The sequence below is a fragment of the Rhineura floridana genome, chromosome 2 (genome assembly GCF_030035675.1).
Source record: "Rhineura floridana isolate rRhiFlo1 chromosome 2, rRhiFlo1.hap2, whole genome shotgun sequence".
NCBI lineage: Eukaryota > Metazoa > Chordata > Lepidosauria > Squamata > Rhineuridae > Rhineura > Rhineura floridana.
Genome location: NC_084481.1, coordinates 120,898,076 through 120,919,600, shown reverse-complemented (window position 1 = coordinate 120,919,600; position 21,525 = coordinate 120,898,076). Strand labels below are relative to the sequence as shown.

The 21,525-nt window shown below is 41.4% G+C and overlaps 1 protein-coding gene across 10 annotated transcripts in view; it reads left to right on the top strand.

The window, feature by feature from the left end:
• Positions 1–21,525, top strand: part of DENND2B (DENN domain containing 2B) — a 236,710-nt gene that overhangs the window by 210,766 nt on the left and 4,419 nt on the right. For all 10 annotated transcript variants that reach the window (XM_061610355.1, XM_061610353.1, XM_061610359.1 and 7 more), the window contains 5 exons: positions 8,305–8,482; positions 12,172–12,213; positions 14,338–14,449; positions 16,771–17,010; positions 19,898–19,984. In XM_061610355.1, the coding sequence (XP_061466339.1) occupies positions 8,305–8,482; positions 12,172–12,213; positions 14,338–14,449; positions 16,771–17,010; positions 19,898–19,984 (659 nt within the window). The remainder of the gene's footprint in view (positions 1–8,304; positions 8,483–12,171; positions 12,214–14,337; positions 14,450–16,770; positions 17,011–19,897; positions 19,985–21,525) is intronic.

Below are 21,525 nucleotides of genomic sequence, written 5' to 3'. Positions count from 1 at the left end.
AAAATAAAATACACAGAACGAAATTACAATGTACCATTTGTAATTCAGTAATATGAGATCATTGGTCAGGGGTCTGATTACTTATCTACTGGTGGCTGTGTCAGTTTCAGTAGTGTAACCAGGATCTGACACCTGTATCCATACCTAGCATATAGCTTTTCCTCTGTCTGAATGGAAGATTGTCTTTTTTGTAGTTGTCCCTGTTTCTTGAAAAAAAAACACCACTCCCTCAGAGTTTTTTTGTATGGAGTGGGGTGGGGATACTTCAAACCAGGCATACAAATTTGTGATCCACCAAGTAGAGTGCAGCCTACCAGCTATATACATCAGTTCACCAGCAGTACAATAAACCTATTTATTCTGTCTGTCTAGGACTGCAGAAAGAGTGGGTTTGTCAAGCACTCGGGAGACCATGTGGCTGGTAGGCTGTACTGGGCAGTTATTGCCTGTCCAGATAATGTGGATATTCAGTGAAGTAATAACTTCATTGCAACAAAATTCAGAAGGGGAGCCCTAATCAACAACACCAGGGATGATGATGTGTCGCCTGCACCACTTGCTTGCATTATGTCCTGAGACATATTACAGGAAGAATCGTTGCTCTTTAAAATCCCTTGTGTTGTGAAATAACTCTGCTTTTGTTTGGTTTTAAATCCACCTTCCTTCCCACCACCCCCGTATCTGAAACATTATCCATTAAATATTCCCCAGTATCTGAGATGTCTGACAGTTCCGTCCCATCATCTTCTGCGTGGTTTTCTCTTAATCTGTGCATTCACTTCTTTTACTTTGAATATAACCATTGCCCCTGAATGCATGGGTTAGCATCTTCTGTAACTTGGGGACTTTTCTCACGGTCACAACTATTCACTCAGCATTTTTTAACTGGCAACAATGACTCATGCTTTTATTTTGATATTTTCAAGGGAAAGTATTCTGAAACAAAATATGCATGGCATGGCATTTCTTCAGTCTGAGTAAGGGGGGGAAGCAATGGGTCTCATGCTTTCAATCTGATGCCCTATGGGATCAGAATTAGAAGTTAGACCTATAATACTAATGACTAAATTGAAATTGGACTCAATTTGGACTTAACTTCAGAGCATTAATGTCTTTGGATTCATGCTGAGCATCTTATAGAATCATAAAGTAGTAGAGTTGGAAGGGGCCTACAAGGCCATCGAGTCCAAGCCCTGCTCAGGTCAGGAATTTAAGATAAAGCATACTCAACAGATGCCTTGGTTTAAGTAGCTTGTGGATTATAGATCAGCTGAGTTAGCATCCTCGTTGGACATCAATCATAAACTCTTGCTTATTACAACAGCTTGAATTTTCATATGAAAGTCCCATACTTAAAGGCTTGTTGCATCCCTGGTGAGCCTACTTGGAAACCACTTATTTTCAACAGCAGTTCAAAAGATGATGATGATGATGTACTGCCTTCAAGTCGATCGAGACTTATGGCAAGCCTATGAATAGGGTTTTCATGGTAAGCGGTATTCAGAGGTGGTTTACCATCGCCTTCCTCTGAGGCTGAGAGGCAGTGACTGGCCCAAGGTCACTCAGTGAGCTTCATGGCTGTGTGGGGATTCGAACCCTGGTCTCCCAGGTCACAGTCCAACACCTTAACCACTACACCATACTTGTGGTGAAAAGACAGTGGGAAGAGTTCATCCCAACCAGAGACCATGATTTTATATCCCATCACCCAGCCCACTTTAGCAAGACCTTCAGTGGTTTGCAAAATGGAAATTGGCTTATGATGATCTGCTGCGATTCCTATTTAAGCTTTTGGTGTAGGCCCAATTGAAAAAGTGGTCTAATCATGAGCACAGTTGTGATGCATGCTGGCAGTTCAGGCTGCAACCACATATTGATTTTTGCATATAAATTGGGCCATGTCTGGGTGAGATGTTTATTCCATGATTCTGCCAGTATGAGGCATCTGTAAGACACATCCACTTCTTAACTGCCACACTTGTGATGTAAGCAATAAAGTATAGCTAAGTGTCACGACAGGGTAAATTGTCCAAGTTAATGGCATTTTAGATGTCTCCACTTATACCCTGTGCACTACAAAAGGTGTTTGCACATTAGAACCCTTGCTCTCCATTCAAAATGGGATTCAGTATGAATTTTAATGTATGAAATACATTTTTTAAAAAATGCTAGTTTCAATCCAGTCTACCACCCCTGCTTTTTTTTAATGATGTGTAAAGATGCTCATGCAGCTAGATTCTTTTCCATGTAATCAACAGATAAGAAAAGGCAGAAGATTCTGCTTTTGGGGGCACTGTAGGCTGGAGACCTATTGCCATGCTGTCTGTATGGGTGGCACAATTAACATAACGGAATGCAGCAGACTAATCCGGCTATTGCTCTGGAAGCCAGAATCAAAGAAAGTTGTAATGTATGTGCAATTGCCTTTGATCACATGTTACAATCCAATTGTTTCCCAGCAACTCAGTGCATTGGACAATTCACAAAAAAGTCCTATGAGATGGCCCAAAGCAGAAAGTTCCCCAAGCGTGGGAATTGCACATGAGAGAGAGGATGTTGATGCTGATTTTCATCACAGCCCTGTTTTCAAGAGGAGGGCAGGTTACAAAAGGGCATTCTATAGAAAGCAAGGAGTATGTGCTGAACACTAAGGAATGTTTGTGTTCCTGCTTTTAGATTAACATGATTCTTGTTTTAGTTCCATTTTCTTATTGACTTGACCAGTTGCACTTGAAACTTCCACAGTCATTAAGTGAGTTAAAGAATTGTGCCTGGAAGCATGTGAAGCATGTCCCACATATTCTTTTCCTGAATCAGACCGTGGTGGTTTTTTTTGTTTTTAAATCAAATATGCTATTCAGCAAGATAAGAGTCAAGGCTAACACACCACATGTTAGATAGCAGTACTAGGAGAGAAATGTTTGATAAGAAGCCTGCATTAATCTTTGTGTTGGCAAGGTCAGGAAAGTCACTTGCCTTCACCCAGAGCCCTCTATGGCTGTAAATTCATTTCAGTGGAGAGGGATGTACCTTTCTACTAAAGCAGATCAGGCAAAGGTATTATTTTTTAATGTATTATTTATTTATTATTAAATTTATATCTTACCCTTCCTCCCAAAAGGAGCCCAGGGTGGCAAACAACAAGTGACAAAACAACAACAAAAACCTTTAAAACAAAGATCTTAAAATCAATTACAGTAGAGTCCCATGTCTCTGAGGGATTGCTGGATTTAAAATTATTTTAAATATTTAATTTATTATTACATCTATATCTCACCTTTCCTCAAAGGAATTTAAGATGGCATATATAGATCTCCCCTCCCCTTTCATCCTCACAACAACCCTCTGAGGTAAAATAGGCTGGGAGATAGTGACTGATCCAACGTCATCCAGTGAGCTTCATGGCTGAAGGGAGATTTGAACCCTGGTTTCCTAGGTCCTAATCCTACACTCTAGCCACTACATCATACTAGCTGCATGCAAACATGCATACATGTTTATACATAGATATCTAGTGCATAATATGAATATGGAATAATTTTGCAACTTTTTTCAGTGGATAGGGGATATTCCACCCTATCCAAAAGGATCGTTGCAAGTAACAACCTTTAAAACACACTCTTGAGTATCACAGAGGAAGAAAGTTCTAGAGCTGAGGAAAGCCACCAAGAATGTTTATGTGCCTTTTCTCCTGACTGGTTGCACAAGTGATATGTTTAAGAAGGTGCTGCTCTAAGTTGCTGTTAGAGATATATGGGATAGAGAGGAAGTGATATTTATTTTGTTAAGAATATTCATATCCTGCTTGTCCAGTTCAAAACATGACCAGTCAAGGTGGTTATCATATGCAAAAATTTAAAACCACAATTGCAAAAACAAGTTGAAAAGCTTAGAAATGAGCAGCAGATAAAAAAAAGCATAACTGGAAAAAAGCCTATAAAAACAAAGAAGACGAAGAATGAACAAAACATGTAAGCCCATGGCCTGGCTAAACACAAATGTTTTCAGGAGGTGATGCAATGCCACCAGAGAAGGAGCCAAGAGGATCTCCTAAGGCAGAGAGTTTCAGGAGGCAGATGTCACCACTGAGAAAGCCCTCATATGTGTTCCTACCAACTGTACCTGGGATAGGGAAGGGATACACAAAAGTGCTTCTCTTGGTAACCATCATGTTCCAGCAGGATCATACAGGAGAAGATGGTCCTCCAGATATCCTTGTTCCAAACAATATAGGGGTTTAAAGCTGATAACCAGCACTTTGAATTGTTTCCAGAAACAGACAGGCAGTCACTGCAACTGAGAGAACAAAGGAGTCACATGCTCTTCCAGTTGGCCTTTGTCAGGAGCCTTTTGCACTAGCTGCAGTTTTGAGATAGTTTTCAAAAGGAGCCCCACATAGAGCACCTTACAGTAGTGTAATCTAGACATACATCATGTGTACAGTGACCAAGGGTGGATCCACACCATACTTTTAAAGCACATCCAATGAACATTTAAAACGCATGACTTCCCCCAAAGAATTCTGGGAAATGTGGTTTACCCCTCAAAGAGCTACAAACTCCCAGCACCCTTAACATGGTTTTCATTTTTCTTTGGAGGAAGCCATGTGCTTTAAATGTGTGTTGGATGTGCTTATATGATGTGGACCTGCTCCAAGTCTGCCTTCCCGAAAGCAGGAGCAGTTGGTCCACCAGCCATATCTGGACAAAAGCATTCCAGGGCAACAACTAGGAATCCACAAACAAGAACATCTTCAAACTATGGTCCTGTCAAGGGAAGTGCAACCCCTTTCTAACCAGATTAAACCCCTACTACCACTGAGTCAACACTCTTCCTGTTCTGACCAAGAGCTTATCCTATCTGGATTAAATGTCATTTTGTAGCCCACATTCAGTCCATCTCAGCATGTTGGGCCTAAACTATAGAGAAGGGAACAATATTTATATCTCTGTGTTCAACATGCTGGGGGCTTGTGTGCGTGTTTGCATTTTTCTAGGATTAATTCAAAGTTATACTGGTTGCTACAATTTGTGCTAGATCCTGGACAAGATACCGAAAGGGCATTTTCTGTCATGACCTCACCTAGCAGTGGTAGCTGGCTTCACCACCACAGTGCCTCGCTGATTCTACTGAATTCATTGGATCAGCATGGGGTTTGGCACAATTCACATCTGGTTTATGAGTGCCTGACATGCCAGTGCCTTGGTGGTCTGCAACACCACAATGGTTGCTGGAGAAATCTGACATATGTGCCCCTACGAGTGCTACTGTGACAATGCAGAGTATCCAACCTAGCCCACAGAATTTTCTCTTCCACTGGTATTCAGCTCCAGTTGATGTGTGGTCTTTCAGAATGTTTCTGCTTGGAGAGATGGTAAGGAATCTCCAAACAGACATTTTATGACATCTAGGGTCTCAGAAAGACCTGGCAAATCAATACATTGACAATTACTTGACCATACAGCAATTTCATGTTATAAAAGCTCTCAAATGAATGCGTATTCATAACTGTTTGAAACTAAAGATATGCTTAAAGAAGTTCTAACTCTGACAAAACTTCAGTTGCACTGATCTGGATTGAACTCCAAGAGTGTTGTCATCTTAAGTTCAGAGAGAAAGCCCCCCACAAAGCATCAAAAGTTAAAGTCACCACTCTTAAAAGCCCTTTTCTTCTTTTTGTTCCCTGAAAGCTGATTGGATAAAGAAGCTATTTTATTGCAGCCTTCCAGAAGACTGTACTGGGAAGGTGTTCTAGTCCAAAGTATGTTAGCAGGGAATTTCCCAAGAATGTGATACCAAAGCATGGCAATGAGGGTGTTTTTGAATACATCAAGGCTCTTGAAGTGTCTTTCATTGGAAAGTGCTCTATAAATGAAGGAGCACAACTATTATACTGCATCCTGCAGATGGAGGAATGAAATGAAAGTACCCTTGGACAAGGACAAGGGCAGCAGGAGCTGTGGCCTTCCAGTTCTCAGACTGCTGTGCTGCTCAAGGACGAGGAGTTCTTCTATTGCTTTCTTATGCTGTTAAAAATGTAAGCAGGGATATATATAGGTGTATATAAGGAGGGACCTAGTTGAATGGGGAAACAGGAAGTTGCCACAGTTTGAAAAAGAAAGCATAAGCAGGCTAATAAGAGCCAGAGCTTGGAAAAGTTACTTTTTTGAACTACAGCTCCCATCAGCCCAATCCAGTGGCCATGCTGGCTGGGGCTGATGGGAGCTGTAGTTTAAAAAAAGTAACTTTTCCAAGCTCTGATAAGAGCTTTGATAATAGGACTGGCCACCTTATGTCTTGCTAGGATTCCTTTAACATCTCAGTGGCAGTGGTTGAAAATTCAACGTTTTCCCTTTCACTGCATCTTCCAGCTGGGAAAAGCTACCTGTCAGGTAGCAGTTGAAGGTGCAGGCAGCCCTGCCGGGAGTTGGCGAGCGGCAACCCTCCTTTCAGTGTTCTTTGTGGTAACTCTATTTGACAAGCCACAGGTTGAATGACTTTGCATGTTATGAGAGCATGTGGGAACACAAGCACTTTTTGCACTTTTGGTGTAAGATTGACAGGGAATTAATGTATCAAGATGTGTGGGCTGCTCCATAGAACCATAGAATCATAGAATAGCAAAGTTGGAAGGGGCCTATAAGGCCATCAAGTCCAACCCTCTGCTCAATCCACTTTTGGAAGCACACATATCTTGTTATGGGAGAGAGGTGCAATTTCTCCCCATGTAAGATACACTGGAGGTGAGACTCATGCTTCTTCTCCACTCATTTGTGGAAAACATGTCCCACTGAATCCAAAGCTTTCTTTTCCCCCTGCATTAACAACAACAACAACAACAAAATCCTATCAAGACTAGACATAAAACCCATCATGTCTATCAGCTTAGTGACTGATTTAACCTATGCACTGTGCTGATATTAATCAGTGCTAACTTTGTAAGCTTCTGGATATTTTCTTAGGATAATTTGATCCGGTAAGTAAACAATCATCCTACTATACTAAGCTGCCAACTCTGGTAGATAAGTTCACCTCATAGTGAGGATGGTGTACCATATGGTACCTGGAATATTGTCCTCATACTGATTTCAAATGGCTTCGGTCCTTTGCAATGCTATATTATCCCAAAGATGTGCTTGACAGAATATCTGTCCAACTGCTTTTGCCTGAACAATTTTTTTAAGTGAAGGTCAATTAATTGACTTCCTTTGCTGAAACCAGATTTGGCCACTCTCTTAATTGTTTGGCCAACTTTTTCTCCAGATGACTCCATGTACACTTTAAAGGATCCTGAATTGGTTAAATGGAAATGGACTGCCTTCAAGTCGATTCCACCTTATGGCGACCTTATGAATAGGGTTTTCATGGTAAGCGGTTTTCAGAGGGAGTTTACCATTGCCTTCCTCCGAGGCTGAGAGGCAGTGACTGGCCCAAGGTCACCCAGTGAGCTTCATGGCTATGTGGGGATTCGAACCCTGGTCCCCCAGGTCGTAGTCCAACAACTTAACCACTACACCACACTGGCTTGGGAATTAGGTAAAGTGGTCCCTAAATTATGCTTTTGTTTTGTTTTATTCACATTTTGAGTGGTATCCCCCCTTTTTTAACTCTACTGTTATATGACTTGTTAGATTAGGCCTATTAAATGTATACATAACTTCTCACTAAAGCAATTTACAATCAAAGTAAAAAAATACAATAATAAAATCACATAAAAATATAATAATAAAAAAACATAAGCATATTACAGATTTAACTGTATATTTTCATGTCACTGGTGCTGACCAAATGCCCAGCAAAATTGTCTTTGCCAGGCTTCAAGAAACTGGTGGCTGGCCATGGCTTTGGTTAAGCAATAAAGATTGGATTTGCATAATGTGCAAAGTCACTCCATGAAGACCCTTTTTGGAATGAGTGAAATTGGGGCACCATCTCTTATCTGAGGGCACTTCAAGACAACCTGAGGATTCATTCTGATTTGTGGGAGATTAGATGATGTTAGCTATTTAATGGGTACTCATTTTGATTAGTGTAATAATATTGCTTCAAAACAAGTGTTATCTCACACTTTCCAGTGCATTTGCCCATTACTTTCCTTTTCACAAGAAGTCCAATTTTGGGGGGAGTAGTTTTGTTGCCCAAGACTTCCCAATGAAATATAATAGTGTAACCTGAATTTGCTGATATGTGACTGAATCCCACTCAAAAATAGTGACAGTCTGGAAGCACCTTGACTTTTGTTAAGAAAGAAAAAACTTTTTTTCCTTAATGCACATGCTCATGTCAGTTCTTTTTTGTCCTCAGCACCCTGTCCAGCTGTTCTCATGCTGTGGTGGCTTTGCTATACCCTTTCTCCTGGCAACACACATTCATTCCTGTCCTGCCTTCTTCCATGATTGACATTGTCTGCTGCCCTACTCCATTTCTAGTTGGATTGCTTTCCAACTCCCTGCCTAAACTAAAGGAGCTACCTGTAGAAGAGGTAAGAATGGAGCCAGTAGTTCATACTAGATGAAATTCTCAGGAAGGAACCCTGCAACGAGTTCAACAAATTTTTATACCTCAATTTTTATTTGCAGTTGAAGGAAAATAAAGCTAATGTCATCTTTGTGCAGAAAACATGCTTCTCTGTGGATGTGCAGGGGTGGGGAACCTTTTTGGCTCCACGGGCCAGTTTTTTTTATCAGGTCTGTCTTGGGAGCCAGATTGCACTGCCTACATGTCAATCACCTGATTAGGTGCTTTGAAGTCCAGAAGTCAGGACTGCAAAGCACTTCTAGGCAGCAAGGCGCTGCTACAAGGGGTTTGCATTGAAACAGATGCTAAAATAAAGGAAAAAAACTTCCTCTTAGCAGCACCTTGCTACGTGCAAGGTGCATTGAAGTCCCAACTTTGGAACTTCAGGTGCAGCCAAACTGAGCAGGTTTGGGGGCATGAGAGAGTTCCCCGCAGGGAGCTCATCTGCACATCCGAATCAAGCTGCATTGACCTTTTCTGATGCACAGGGAGGTCAGTCCTGCTTAGTGCTGGATTCAGGTGCTCCAGAGAGTTCCCTGCAAGCAGCACTCTTGTGCACCCTGACAAAGCAGGATTGATCTCCCAACATATCAGCTGATGTGCAAGAGTACAATCTTGCTTTGTGCAAAACTTCAGGAGCTCCTGACAACCAGCTGGTTATCGGGCACTTTAGAAGCTGTGCAAGCATTGCAAACTCCTTTCAGCAAAGCTCTACCCTTACCTGCTCCAAACCTAATGCCAAATATGATGTCAGATGTAGTGTGGATGGGCATGGCTTGCCCAAAGCCACATGGGCCAAACGGGGAAACCTGGCGGGTCTAGTTTGGCTCATGGGCTGGCGGTTCCCCACCCTTTCAGTAAAGTGTGTAACACTCAAATGCTGACTTTGGGGGAAGGGATAGAGGTTAAATATGGAGTTTTGGACCCTTTGGAAGCCCACTGTAAATTGTTTGCAAGGCATTTTGAGGGTAAAGTTGCTCGCTTCTGTAGCAGTCTTGACACCCCGTCCACATTTACTGATGTCCTCAGTGAGGAGTCCAGTGCAATCTCTCCTGCAACTTCTTGGGATCAGTTTCAGTTGATGTGGCCTGAAAACCTGGACAAGATGCTTGCAACGATGCAGACAGCAACGCGTCTTCTTGACCCTTGCCCTTCTTAGCTTATTAAAACTTTGCCGAGGGGTATGATCGAGTGGATCCAGCATGTGGTCAACGCATCTTTGTGGGACAGAGTGGTCCGGGCTGCCCTGAAATAGACAGTAGTCCACTACTCCTTAAAAAAGCCCACCCATTGGTTTGTGACAACGACTACCTGGTCACAAACACCCCTTTTAAGGGAAGGTGATTGAGAGGGTTGTGGTGCAGCAGTTGCAAGTACTATTGGAAACAGATTACCTCGACCCATTCTAATCTGGGTTCAGGCTTGATTATGGGACTGAATCAGCCCTTGTTGCTCTGATGGATGATCTTTATTGGGTAAAGGACAGGGGAATGTTACCCTGTTATTCTTACTTGGTCTCTCAGAGGCTTGTGATACATTGACATGGTATCCTTCTGAGCCGACTTGGTGAAATGGGTAACAGAGGCATTGTTTTACAGTGATTACGATCCTATCTCCAGAGTCATTTTCAGAGAATAGCATTGGGTGATGGTCTTTTGGTTCCCTGGTGGTTGTGCTGTGGGGTGCTGCTTACATCTTTATGAAGTCATTGGGAGCAGTCATTAGGAGATTTGAGGTGAGGTGTCAGCAATACCCTGATAAAACCCAGCTCTATTTCTCTATAACATCTGAATCAGGAGAGACCGTGCAAGCCATGGAGCGGTACTTGGACTCGGAGGTGGGCTGGGTGAGGGCCAGTAAACTGAATTGTAGCAAGATGGAGGCGCTGTGGGAAGGTGGTTCCTGAGTTTGGATCATTGGCCAATTGCCTGTTTGGGATTGAGTTGTACTCCTGGAACAGCAGATTCATAGTCTGGGGGTACTCCTGGATCCATCTTTATTGTTAGAGGTCCAGATAGTAAGATAGCTGTGGCGGTTTCTGGACTGGGGTAGCCTGACCACTGTTGTCCATGCACTGGTAACCTCCAGGCTGGATTACTGTAATACACTGTATGTGGGGTTGCCCTTGAGGTTGGTCCAGAAGCTGCAGTGGATGCAAAATGTGACAGTGCAACTGTTCACTGAAGCAGGACATCTCCACCCTCTGCTGATAGAATTGCACTAACTGCCTATTAGCTATTGGGCTAAATTCAAGGTGCTGGTTTTCTGGTGCAAAGCTCTATACAGCTTGGGACCAGGATACCTGGAAGATAATCTTACCCCTTATATACCCAGTCAGTTACTGCCCTCTGCAGGTGAGGGCCTCCTGCAGATACCATCTCATCAGGAGGTGCGTTCCACACAACATAGGAAGTGGACCTTTAATGTTGTGGCACCTACCCTTTGGAATTCCCTCCCCTTAAATATCAGACAGGTGCTGTCTCTTGTCTTTTGGCACCTATTGAAGACAAGCCTTAGTTAGCCTCTTTCAACAAGCTTTTTAAGTAGAGACCTTTTCCACAGTCAGCATCTGTGTTAGAATTGTTTCTAATATTTTTTAATAGATGTTTGTTTTTAATATTTTTTTGTTTTTAACATTTTAAAAACATTTTATAGTTTTTTGTTAAGTGTTTTATTGCTTGTTTAAAGATGTTTTTAGTGTTATATTACTTGTTTGCCGCCCTGGGCTTCTTCTGGGAAGAAGGGTAGGAAGAAGGGTGGGAAGAAGGGTAGGATCTTGTTCTGGAGAGCCTTTGGGAGGGACTGAAGTTAGAGCCTGGCACTGATTTTATACCTTCTATGTTAAATTTTACCCTTGTAGTCCCCTTTAGTACCACTCCCTATATATATGTATGTATATATATAGAAATATTTTAAATAAATAAATTTAATTAATTAATTAATTAATAAGTGATCTCAAGCGGAACTGCTTGACTTCTAGAAGCTTGTATTCTGATTTGCCTTAGTAGGGAATGAAGCCTTCCTATGAGATGGATGCATTCATCTTTTATTTTCTGCCTGTAATGCCTGCAAAACTTGACTGCAGTAGAGAACAGATCATTTTAAAAGAAGAAAAATTATCCAGCAGCATTGAAGTGAAATCTTAGTCCTATTCAGACACTCAGCTCATATGCAAACCCTACATGCAAGCAAGGATGAGCGTGCTAAGCTCCGTCCCTTTGTCCCTTTTTCCGTCACCCTCCAATATAGAGAGACATTTGAAATGGAATCTACCCACCAAGTAAGCATGCTTGGAATCATGTTTATGTCTTAAGACAAGGGAGAGTGTGCGCTTCAGTTCCTATCAGCCCCGGAAGCCATGGCCAATAATCAGGGATCATGGTAGTCCATAACATCTGGAGGACACTATGCTGGCTATCCCTGCCTTAAGGCACTCTATTCTGCTTAGTTTCCATAGAAGTGAATGTTCATTACACGCCACATATCATTAGGTTGGGTTCCTGATTTGTACATTACTGGCACATACGAAAGTCTTTGAAGCCACAGGATGACATTAGAAGTTCAAAAGTTCTGTTTAGATTTCATCTTTCTACAAAGTCAGTAAAATGTCTCTAGGCATCACGATAAAACTTTTCTCTGTCAATTCCATTTTAGGCTTTGATGGTAAACCTTGGATCTGATCGTTTCATCAGACAGGTATGGTGTGGTTTTGGAAATGTGTTTTGAAACACATTTAAAACAACTTTTGTAGCCCATTACAAAAAGATAAATAGAGTCGCCAGGCCCAGTTTTGAAGTTGTCCCATCAGTTAATGAGAAAGCCTAGTGGGTGGGTGCGTCAATCTTGTAAATAAACAATATTCGGAGCAGAAGTGCAAGTATTGGCAAAATGTTAAGCAAATTTGTTCCAAAGGATGTTTTAGTGTTCTGCTTCCAAAATGTGTTGCCAGCACACGAAAACAGTAATTTGTGTACAACTCACTCTTTGTGTATTGCTGCATTGCTTGAGTGTGACTGATGTAGTCGTGGCACTGTCAGTTTCCCAACTGGATCAGATGCCAGTCCAGTGCATGGAAACTATCCTGCGATGTGGACCTGTGCTAAGCTGCACTCCAGGAAGGGGCTGAGCAGTGCAGGAGCAGCGCTGGCATGAGTATGTCACCTTTCCTGTTGTGCTTTCCTTTCCAGCTGAAACCACAGCATGCTGTGTTTGCATGAAAATACTTTAAATGAGATCTAATAAATTAATGGAGGTTAAATCTCTCAATAGTTATCAGCAACCATAACTAGGAATGTTTGGAGGCTATTTAACGGTGGTTGTCAGATGCTGTGGAGAAGAAACAGAGGGTGATTATTGCTTGCTTGCCTTGCTTGTGAACTTCCCTAAGAAATCTGGTTGCCCTTTTTTTGCATCTGGCCCATTATGGCAATCCTTACGTTCCTATGTGACAGTCTCAACAGGATATGCATGACTGGCAAGAGGATGCCAACATTACTTAGTTGCACTTCCTTGAACTGTTGGTGGAAGTGCATTAATGGAATTTGCTGCCACAACTTGCAATGGCTACCAGCTTAGAGAAATTCATTCCAAAGGATGTTTCAGTGCTCTTTTTGTGAGATGTATTGCCAGCACATCTGTTAGGCAGCTTTTAAAGGAGATTAGACAGATTCATAGACGATAAGGCTATCAGTGACTCTAGGATCAAAGTTAGTATGCCTCTGAATACCACTTGTTGGGGAGCACAGTGTGGAAAGTGGTGTTGTGTTCATGTACTGCTTGTGAGCTTTCCATAGGCATCTGGTTGGCCACTGTGGAAAACAGGATGCTGGACTAGATAGGCCTTTTATCTGAACCAGCAGAGCTCTTTATTCCTTATCCAAGGAAGCACATATGTCGGTTGCCTGTCCCCTTGCATTGCAGTGCAGGTCAGTTTGGCTCATGTTGCATGCAAATCTGTAGAGTCCTATCTAGAATGCCTTTTATTTTAGCTATTGGCCCAACCATAAAATCCACATTGGGAGATCTATGCGCTTGTCACAGACAGTTTCTATTTCATAAATTCAGGAGTACTACATACAGTATCATTGAATTATAGCAGTGTTCAAACCTGTCCCTTGCGAGGGATTTGCTCATGGATCTCAGCTCTCCTCAGTTTCATACAGCCACTTCATCCCTTCACACAGCCATCCCTTGAGAGCTTCACTCTCCTTCGTTCCTGGGATGGAAGCACCATATGAAGCAACTCCTTCCCTTCTTTCTGTGCCGGGACATGGAGGGGCCTTCAGTGGGTGGGGGGTTGGAACAGACTTCCTGAAGGGGTTGCATCTTAGGAGTGATGGACTAGTTACTTATGTCCCATCCACCCCAAGCATTCTGGCTAGAATAAGGACTGGTTGTGCTTAATCCCATACAAAAACAGGCTTATTGTTTCCCTGTGTTTGTTTATTAGCTGTATTTGTAATCTACACTTCACTCAAAGGTCTCAGGGCAGAAATATGCACAATCTAAATCAAAATTAGGAAATAAAATTAAATCAGCAGAAAACCAAATATAAACTTCAAATAAAACCAGGACCTGTGATAGCAATTCCAATGCCAAATACACCTCCCCCCTCCAAAAAGCCTGGGCAAGGAGGTGCATCTTCACCTGCCAGCTGTCATCAAGTCTGATTTCAGCTTGATTTCTTTTCTCACTCAAATCACTATAAACTTGCATCCAGAATGGAATAGTACTAATTGGTGTTAAATAGCAAATATGTTTGTGAATTCTAAACCCTTATATATGGGAGAACGAAGACTGAGTATTGTTTTCCACTTTCAGATGGATGACGAAGACACACTTTTGCCTAGGAAACTGCAAGCAGCTCTGGAGCAGGCTCTAGAGAGAAAGAATGATTTAATAAACCAGGATTCAGACAGTGAATCAGATGAGGGTAAGAGAAGCTGGGAACAAGTCCTGTTTACAGCCGAATCTTTGTGGGATGGGGAATAACATGTTCTTGGAAGCTAAAAAGGGAACCAAGAATGTTGTATGTAAACTGATCAGCTTACTACAAAAGTATATTTTTCAACCTTAAAAGTGTACTTCACAACAGTAAACCATTCATAGCAGTATTTAATGACGACATGCATTATTTTTCAAATTACTGTCACACATTACTAACCATTTGATTGAATATAGCCAACTATTTTGGAGAGTCACTTCCATGGCTGTTTTTTCAGCTCACTTATTCTGTTTGTCTGTAAGAATTTAGTTACAAGCTTGGATGCTGTGCTATTCCCAATGGAAGAAAAAAAGAAACCACAGTTGGTTAAGAGAAGGTTGCTGTGTTGATCTGAATCATTGTAGCTTTTCTTGGAAAACAAGAGATCTATCTGTCTTTACAGCTTCACATGTTTGGTAGCCCTTAAAGAGACTATAAAACTATTGCAATACACCTTAAACACTGAATGGCTGAGTTCCACACTCTGTTGCTGTGTACACACTTTCGTTTACACTGCATCCATTCTGCTCCCATTGCTGGTTTGGAAGGTGGTGTACACATAACATTAGCTACAATCCATATCTGTCCTATCACTTCTAATGAAATACTGTGTTTTAATGTGTTTTTCACCAAACCAGCATTGATCCAAATTGAAAAAAAGAACAACTTAGCTGCATTTTAAGTTGGTAATGCATACACAGCCTTAGTTCTGCAGAGTTCGGTACTCTGTATGGTTTGTTTCATGAATGTCAGTGGGATTGTGCTGTATGCATCCTTGAGGACTGAAGCCCAAAACCTTTTGTGTTGCTATTGTGGCATGCTATCTGGCATGGAGTGTCAGACTGTCTGCACTGAGGGTATTTCACTTGTGAAAAGAGTCCTGTGATCTAGCTTTTTAAAAAAAGGATTTTTATTCAGTTGAATAATATTGCCATGAACAAGCTAGTTCTTCTATGAGTGGGGAGAGGAAAGAGCTGTTAGCTGTTTCTCCACAAATTAAAAGGGAGGAATTCAAATCAACTGAAAATGGCCATCTTGTAAGTCACGTAACACTCCGAAGTCGATTGGTTGACCTAGTCACATGAGATGTGCAGGTGTGATCTGGACCTTGGGAAAAGGTTTCTTGGTTTAGAGATGGCTTTCTTAGATGCTAGACAAGGTGCTTGGCAGGTGCGTATTGGTGTGTTTTACTTACTGGATTCTGAGAGCTGCAACAATTCTGCTTTGGCTGCTGGCTGTTGCTTTCTGACTAACGTTTGACTGTTCCTTCACAGTTTATTTATTAGTTAAACAAAAAAACTATGTCCATAAGATTCTAAAGCACCCCCCTTCAAGGAAATGGACCTTGCAAAGGCTATTTGCAAGCAAACATTTTAATTGGCTCATGGTGTACTTGTAGCATACCATCTAAACCTACTGGTATTTTGAGAACAGGAGAAAGTGCCCAGGATGTAAGCACTTTAGCTGTTATATAGGAATGCAGTCCGACACAGATTGCACTTCTAAATCTATGCAAACCGATGCTATTTCCCAAGGTTGTTCTAACTGCAGGCAGAGATTGTTGCTGAGTCCATGTCAAATTGTGTGACTTCTGCACTTGGCTCAAGATGGAGTGACCACTGTAGGCATGAGGAACAACTTAGATGATTGCTCTGCCATTTTCACTATTGGCAATGCAAGCACAGGACCTTACTTTGCTGCATAATAGTTGTATACATTGCATGTGTATCATTTGTGGATTGCCTTAGGATGCATTCACATATTAGTTAAAAGTATACTCAATCTGCTTTTATTTTCCAAACCAGTGTATCACTGCTGATGTAGATTTATGTTTTTATACTGCTTCTTGTCCATAACACATTGCTGTAAGAGGCAACCATAGTGTAGTGGGCCGAGTTGGAGGACTTACATCAGAAGGATCCATGTTCAAATTCCTAAGAAGCTCACTAAGTGTCCATGGACCAGTTGCTGTTTTTCAATCTTCCTCACAGAGTTGAAACTATAATTAACTAACACAGGAAGTCTTCAGTTGTGATATGCTAAGAAAGGAGGAGGAATGGGGTAGTGCAAGGATAGAACATATGGGCACAAGGCTTGTGCATAGCTCATCTTAATAAAATGGATTAGGTATAAGAAAGTGTTGCTGATGTGGGATTACAGTGATATGGGACTGCAAGGGAAGACACACAATGATTTCCAGCAGTCCGAGGAATAGACATCCAATTCGTATTATGGGTTTTTTACTATATATTGTTTCCTTTTTCTTGCAGAGTGTAATACCCTGAATGGATTAGTATCAGAAGTTTTCATCCGTTTCTTTGTGGAGACCATTGGACATTATTCCCTTTTCCTCACTCAAAATGAAAAGGCTGAGCGAATCTTCCAAAGAGAAGCTTTTCGCAAATCTGTAGCTTCAAAGAGCATCCGTCGGTTTTTAGAGGTCTTTATGGAATCTCAAATGTTTGCTGGGTTTATCCAAGACAGGGAACTGCGAAAATGCAGGGCAAAAGGTAAGGCCTGTTCTCTCAGTTGTGGAATAGCCTTTTCATTAATTAATTAATTTGAGCACATTGCTAGCTATGGAAAGAAACATTTGGTATATGTGATGCCTTCAGCCATGTGCTCACTGACTGGGCAAGCCACTATTTTTCAGCCTCACCTGCAGTATGAAGATATTAGCATTCACATCTACCAGAGGGGGTAGGGGAACAAACTGGGCTGCTGCCTCCCCCAAATGAACCATAAAACCCAGGTGCTAACATTCATTTTTAAAAGAAGAGTAGGTTTGTAGCATTTGTAGGACCTAAGATATGAGGCAAAATGTACAGGCATTATTCTCATATTGTTATTAATACCAATTCACTGTTCAAAGCTTAGAATTTACTATATAAATACTCAGGGTTGTATCCAACGAAGTCATCCTGTTCGTGCAAGGACGTCCTTCACCTTGAGAAATGGAACTCCCACTCCCCCCCCCCTGCATTCTTCAGATCTGTTCTGCAGGTTCCCCCAACCCTCCAGAGTAGCTTGCGGGGAGGCACATGGGAAGACGAAAGAGAGGGGAAGTTATATTGCATAAGTCCTTGTGTCAATGGGATGACTTTGTTGGATACAATTTAACTTATGTACTCTTAACTATTCAGTCATATTATTTACAGTAGTAAATAAATATCATTTGCAAGCTTTATCTGCCTCCAATAAAAAGTTTGCCCAGTACAAAAATGTTATTTCTGCAGAAGAAATGCTGGAAGATATTGTCTTTGATTTTTAAAAGTATCTGGGAAAGGTCCAGGAAGGGCTAGAATTGCATATTATTTCATATTTCCCAATATTTGAGAGAGGAAAATCATTTAAAACAGGCAACTGTTTCATTATGCAGTAGTGAACAGACAATGGAGCTAGTCAAAGAGGTCCAAGTTATCAGAGAAGTTCCAATATTAGGGAAAGATTCAGTAGACTTTAGTAACTTAGGGTGAGATGGGGTGGGGGACAGTGAGAAAACAAGAACTGTACCAACTAAAAAGGTGCAGTTGGAAAATGTGACATTCACTAGTTCCTAGAGCTGTGGGAGGGCAGCTCTCACTGTTTGGACTTGGTATGGTTGTATTGTTGTGTGCGTGTGTGCATGCGGTACGTGTGTATAATATGCATGCATGTATGCATGCCAGGCAGAACTGCATAACATGTAAAGCAGGGATGGGGAACCTGTTGCCCTCCAGATGCTTTTGGAGTCCAACAACATCTGGAGGGCAATAGGTTTCACATCCCTGCCCTAAAACAACTTCCAGTGTCCTCCCCTTGTATCTATTCAGAAGTAAGCTGCATTGATTTCAGTGAGACTTCCTCCTAGGTAAATGATTGCAGCCATAGAATCAAAGAGGTGACAGACTCTGAATTGCACGGTAATGCCCTCTGCTGGGGCTCTGGAGTTAACTAGTTTAGCCTTGTTTTACCTTCTAGCCCAGGAATGAATATAGTGTAAAGCTTTAGAAAGGTGGAGGGAGAGATGGAGACAGAGTTGCTTACTTTTTCCCTCTAGAAATCTATACATTGTCCAGATTATTCAGTTGTATGGTATAACGGAGACAACTGGTATAGCACAGTGGGGAGGAGAGCCTGGCTGGGAGTCCAGAGGCTGTGAGTTCAAATCCCCGCTTGTGTCTTCTGGGTGTAAAGGGCCGGCTAAGATTACCCCCACAGTGAGTGGCTCAGGGGTTATGTGCCCTGCCACCTGTGCAGCTGTGGGCAAGCTGCATACTCCCAAGGAGCTCAGTTGCCCCCCAGCTGGCAGTTGCGGACAAGGAAGGGGCTGGCTTGTGCAGCTGTGGCAAGCTGAGCAGGCCCTAGCCAGCTGGGACTAGCCTCAGAGGGAGGCAATGGTAAACCCCCTCTGCATACTGCTTACCATGAAAACCTTGTTCATAGGATAGCCATAAGTCAAGGCAGTCCATTTCCATTTATGGTATAATGGTAACCAGGTCAGTAATTCTTCAGGTCAGGTAAATGGTAATAATGCCTTCTGGCACACGGAGATAAGGAAACAAATGATGCCCATTGTTCATATCTGAAAATTACATGCAGGGTTCAGCTGCATACAGCTTCTGCATCTCCCCCCTCCCTGACATACCAGTGGGTTTCATTTGGACATTATAGTGGGTGAACGAGCATAAAGGGAAAGTGTGATGTGCTTGTGTGTTCACCATTCAAGACCACTCTTAATTTAGACAGATTTCAAGGTCCCTGGGGGAGGGAAAGAACTGAAAATTGGTTTGTGTACAGTGCCTGCCCATTGCAATAATAGATTACAACTCCATCAGTCCCTGTGGTGCTCTCATGGGTACAAAGGCAAGTTTGTAAATATATGACAATGGGTCCTAAAAGTTAAGAAATAAATTTAAAATGTAGTCAGTATATCTCTTTTTTAAAATTAATAATAATGCCTTATGATTTAGAGTACACTCCACAGATAAGGTTTTGCACATATCCCGTTCATTTCATTCGGGGTCTGTACAGGAGAATTTCCACTTTTTGTAGCTTATGACCTTAAATAATTTGTGTGATTTTCAGGCCCCAGAACTATTGGATATTTTGTAGATGATGAGACTATTAAGGCATTCCATTGTGGGTATTATGCTGAATTCAACAAAAAACTGTTTAATAAGTTGTTTGAATGTGCGTTATTGTATTAAGAAAATAAAAACTGAATGGTGAAAGGCTGGTGACTGCTGGAATGAATGAAAGCATGGAACTCTCTAAAATAAGGCTTCTGAAATACCCTTCAGAAAACAATATGGGGGGTGGGACTCTCTGGCTGCCACAAAAACAAGAGCACTAAGTCTTGACCCACCTTACTCTTGGAAAAAGACCAAAGCTTTCTCTTTCATCCATTTCCCACAGGCCTCTTTGAACAGAGGGTTGAACAGTATTTAGAAGAGCTTCCAGACACTGAACAAAGCGGAGTAAATAAGTTTCTACGAGGTCTTGGTAAGGAACTTGAACAGAGGCTTTGAAATATTTGATCATATGCATCATGTTGAGAAATTCTGCTGGTCTATGCACCGTAATAAATATTCATTCATTCATTCATTCATGTTGAGAAAATGCTAAGAAAAGGTTCTATTATAAAGCACATTTTGTTCCAGGAGGCTTCTTCATTGTAGCATCTGGTAGACAAAAAAGAGAAGATAGTATATTTTGGTTCATGATCCAACAACTGAACATTCTTTAGAGGGGCTTTTGTTGGTCAAAAGAAATGTTAGTGATTTGTATGTCATAATGGTGCTGCCACAAAAACTGTTCAGTAGCCCTTTTCCTGGGTAGTTTCTGAATTCTCAAAACATTTTGCTTTGGCTCTTTAATTGAGAAATCTGCTTTAGCTAGTTTTTGTCTTGTTTTGTATTAGAAGATCAGACAGTGGTGTCATTTTTGAATTTACTATCTTGAGATATAGGCTGCTTTGTTTCTAATGTTTGGATTAGGTGGCAGTATTTCCTTATCATGTGCACACAATAACCCTGAAAGACGAGTCCTGTTATTAGTATTTTTTAGGAGAGAAATATCATTCCTAAAACATAGATAGACAAATTCATTAAATACAGAGTACCCATGTGTCCATTGTTGGTATTCATTTGGTACATCAGTACTGAGTTTGCACATAGAGGGTGCAACTTCGTATTTTGTGATGTTCCGTTTTCTGTATACAAACTGCATATTGTGTCCATTGGACAACATCTTACGTTTACATAACTTTTTTTAAAAAAATAGTATTTTCTACCCAGTTCTTGCAACATTGAGTTCTCAGATTAACTACTTATTCCAATGCAGAATCGTAGAGGTAGATAGGTGGGATATACCTTTCAAAACGTTACTCCTCTTCAGTGGTGGCTGGTGCCCACTAGATCTGGTAGGACTGCTATAGGGGTGTGGCCAATGAGGTCCTGGGGCAGAGGCCAAATTTTGGTTTTCTTCCATCCTCCTTCCTTGCAAACATACTGTGGATACTTAAGCATTCCAGTTTTGCATATAGGACCTAACTAAACTGTAAAGTGTCTTGCTTTGATTCAGGATTCTGGCTACTGTCGCAGCAGTAACATGAGTAATAGTTATTGCCTAAAGATCTTCATAGTTTCTTTTTTAAAAATTAAAATCAATCCTGTAAACTGTAAATTCCTATCACTCAGAGAAAAAGATGTGGCAGGTAGGGAAAAACAAGAAGCCAAAATACTAGAAACGGGTCTTTCACACCATATGATCAGTTCTGAATACAGTAGCAGGACGTTCCTCCAGTATTCCACTGGTGTGGGGACTCAAATATTCACACAAAGTATATTTAAGTCTCTTGGTTTTTTAAAAAAAGCAAGGATTTGTTTAATTCAGAATTCTTTTTCCTTTTGATCAACCGCATTTACATAGGTTCCACCTCTCCACTCAAAGTGAAAGTGGAGCTGGAAGTGTGCAACAACCCCATACATGCCCTGCTAATTGGATTACCAATGCCAGGATATTTATTTATTTATTTATTTATT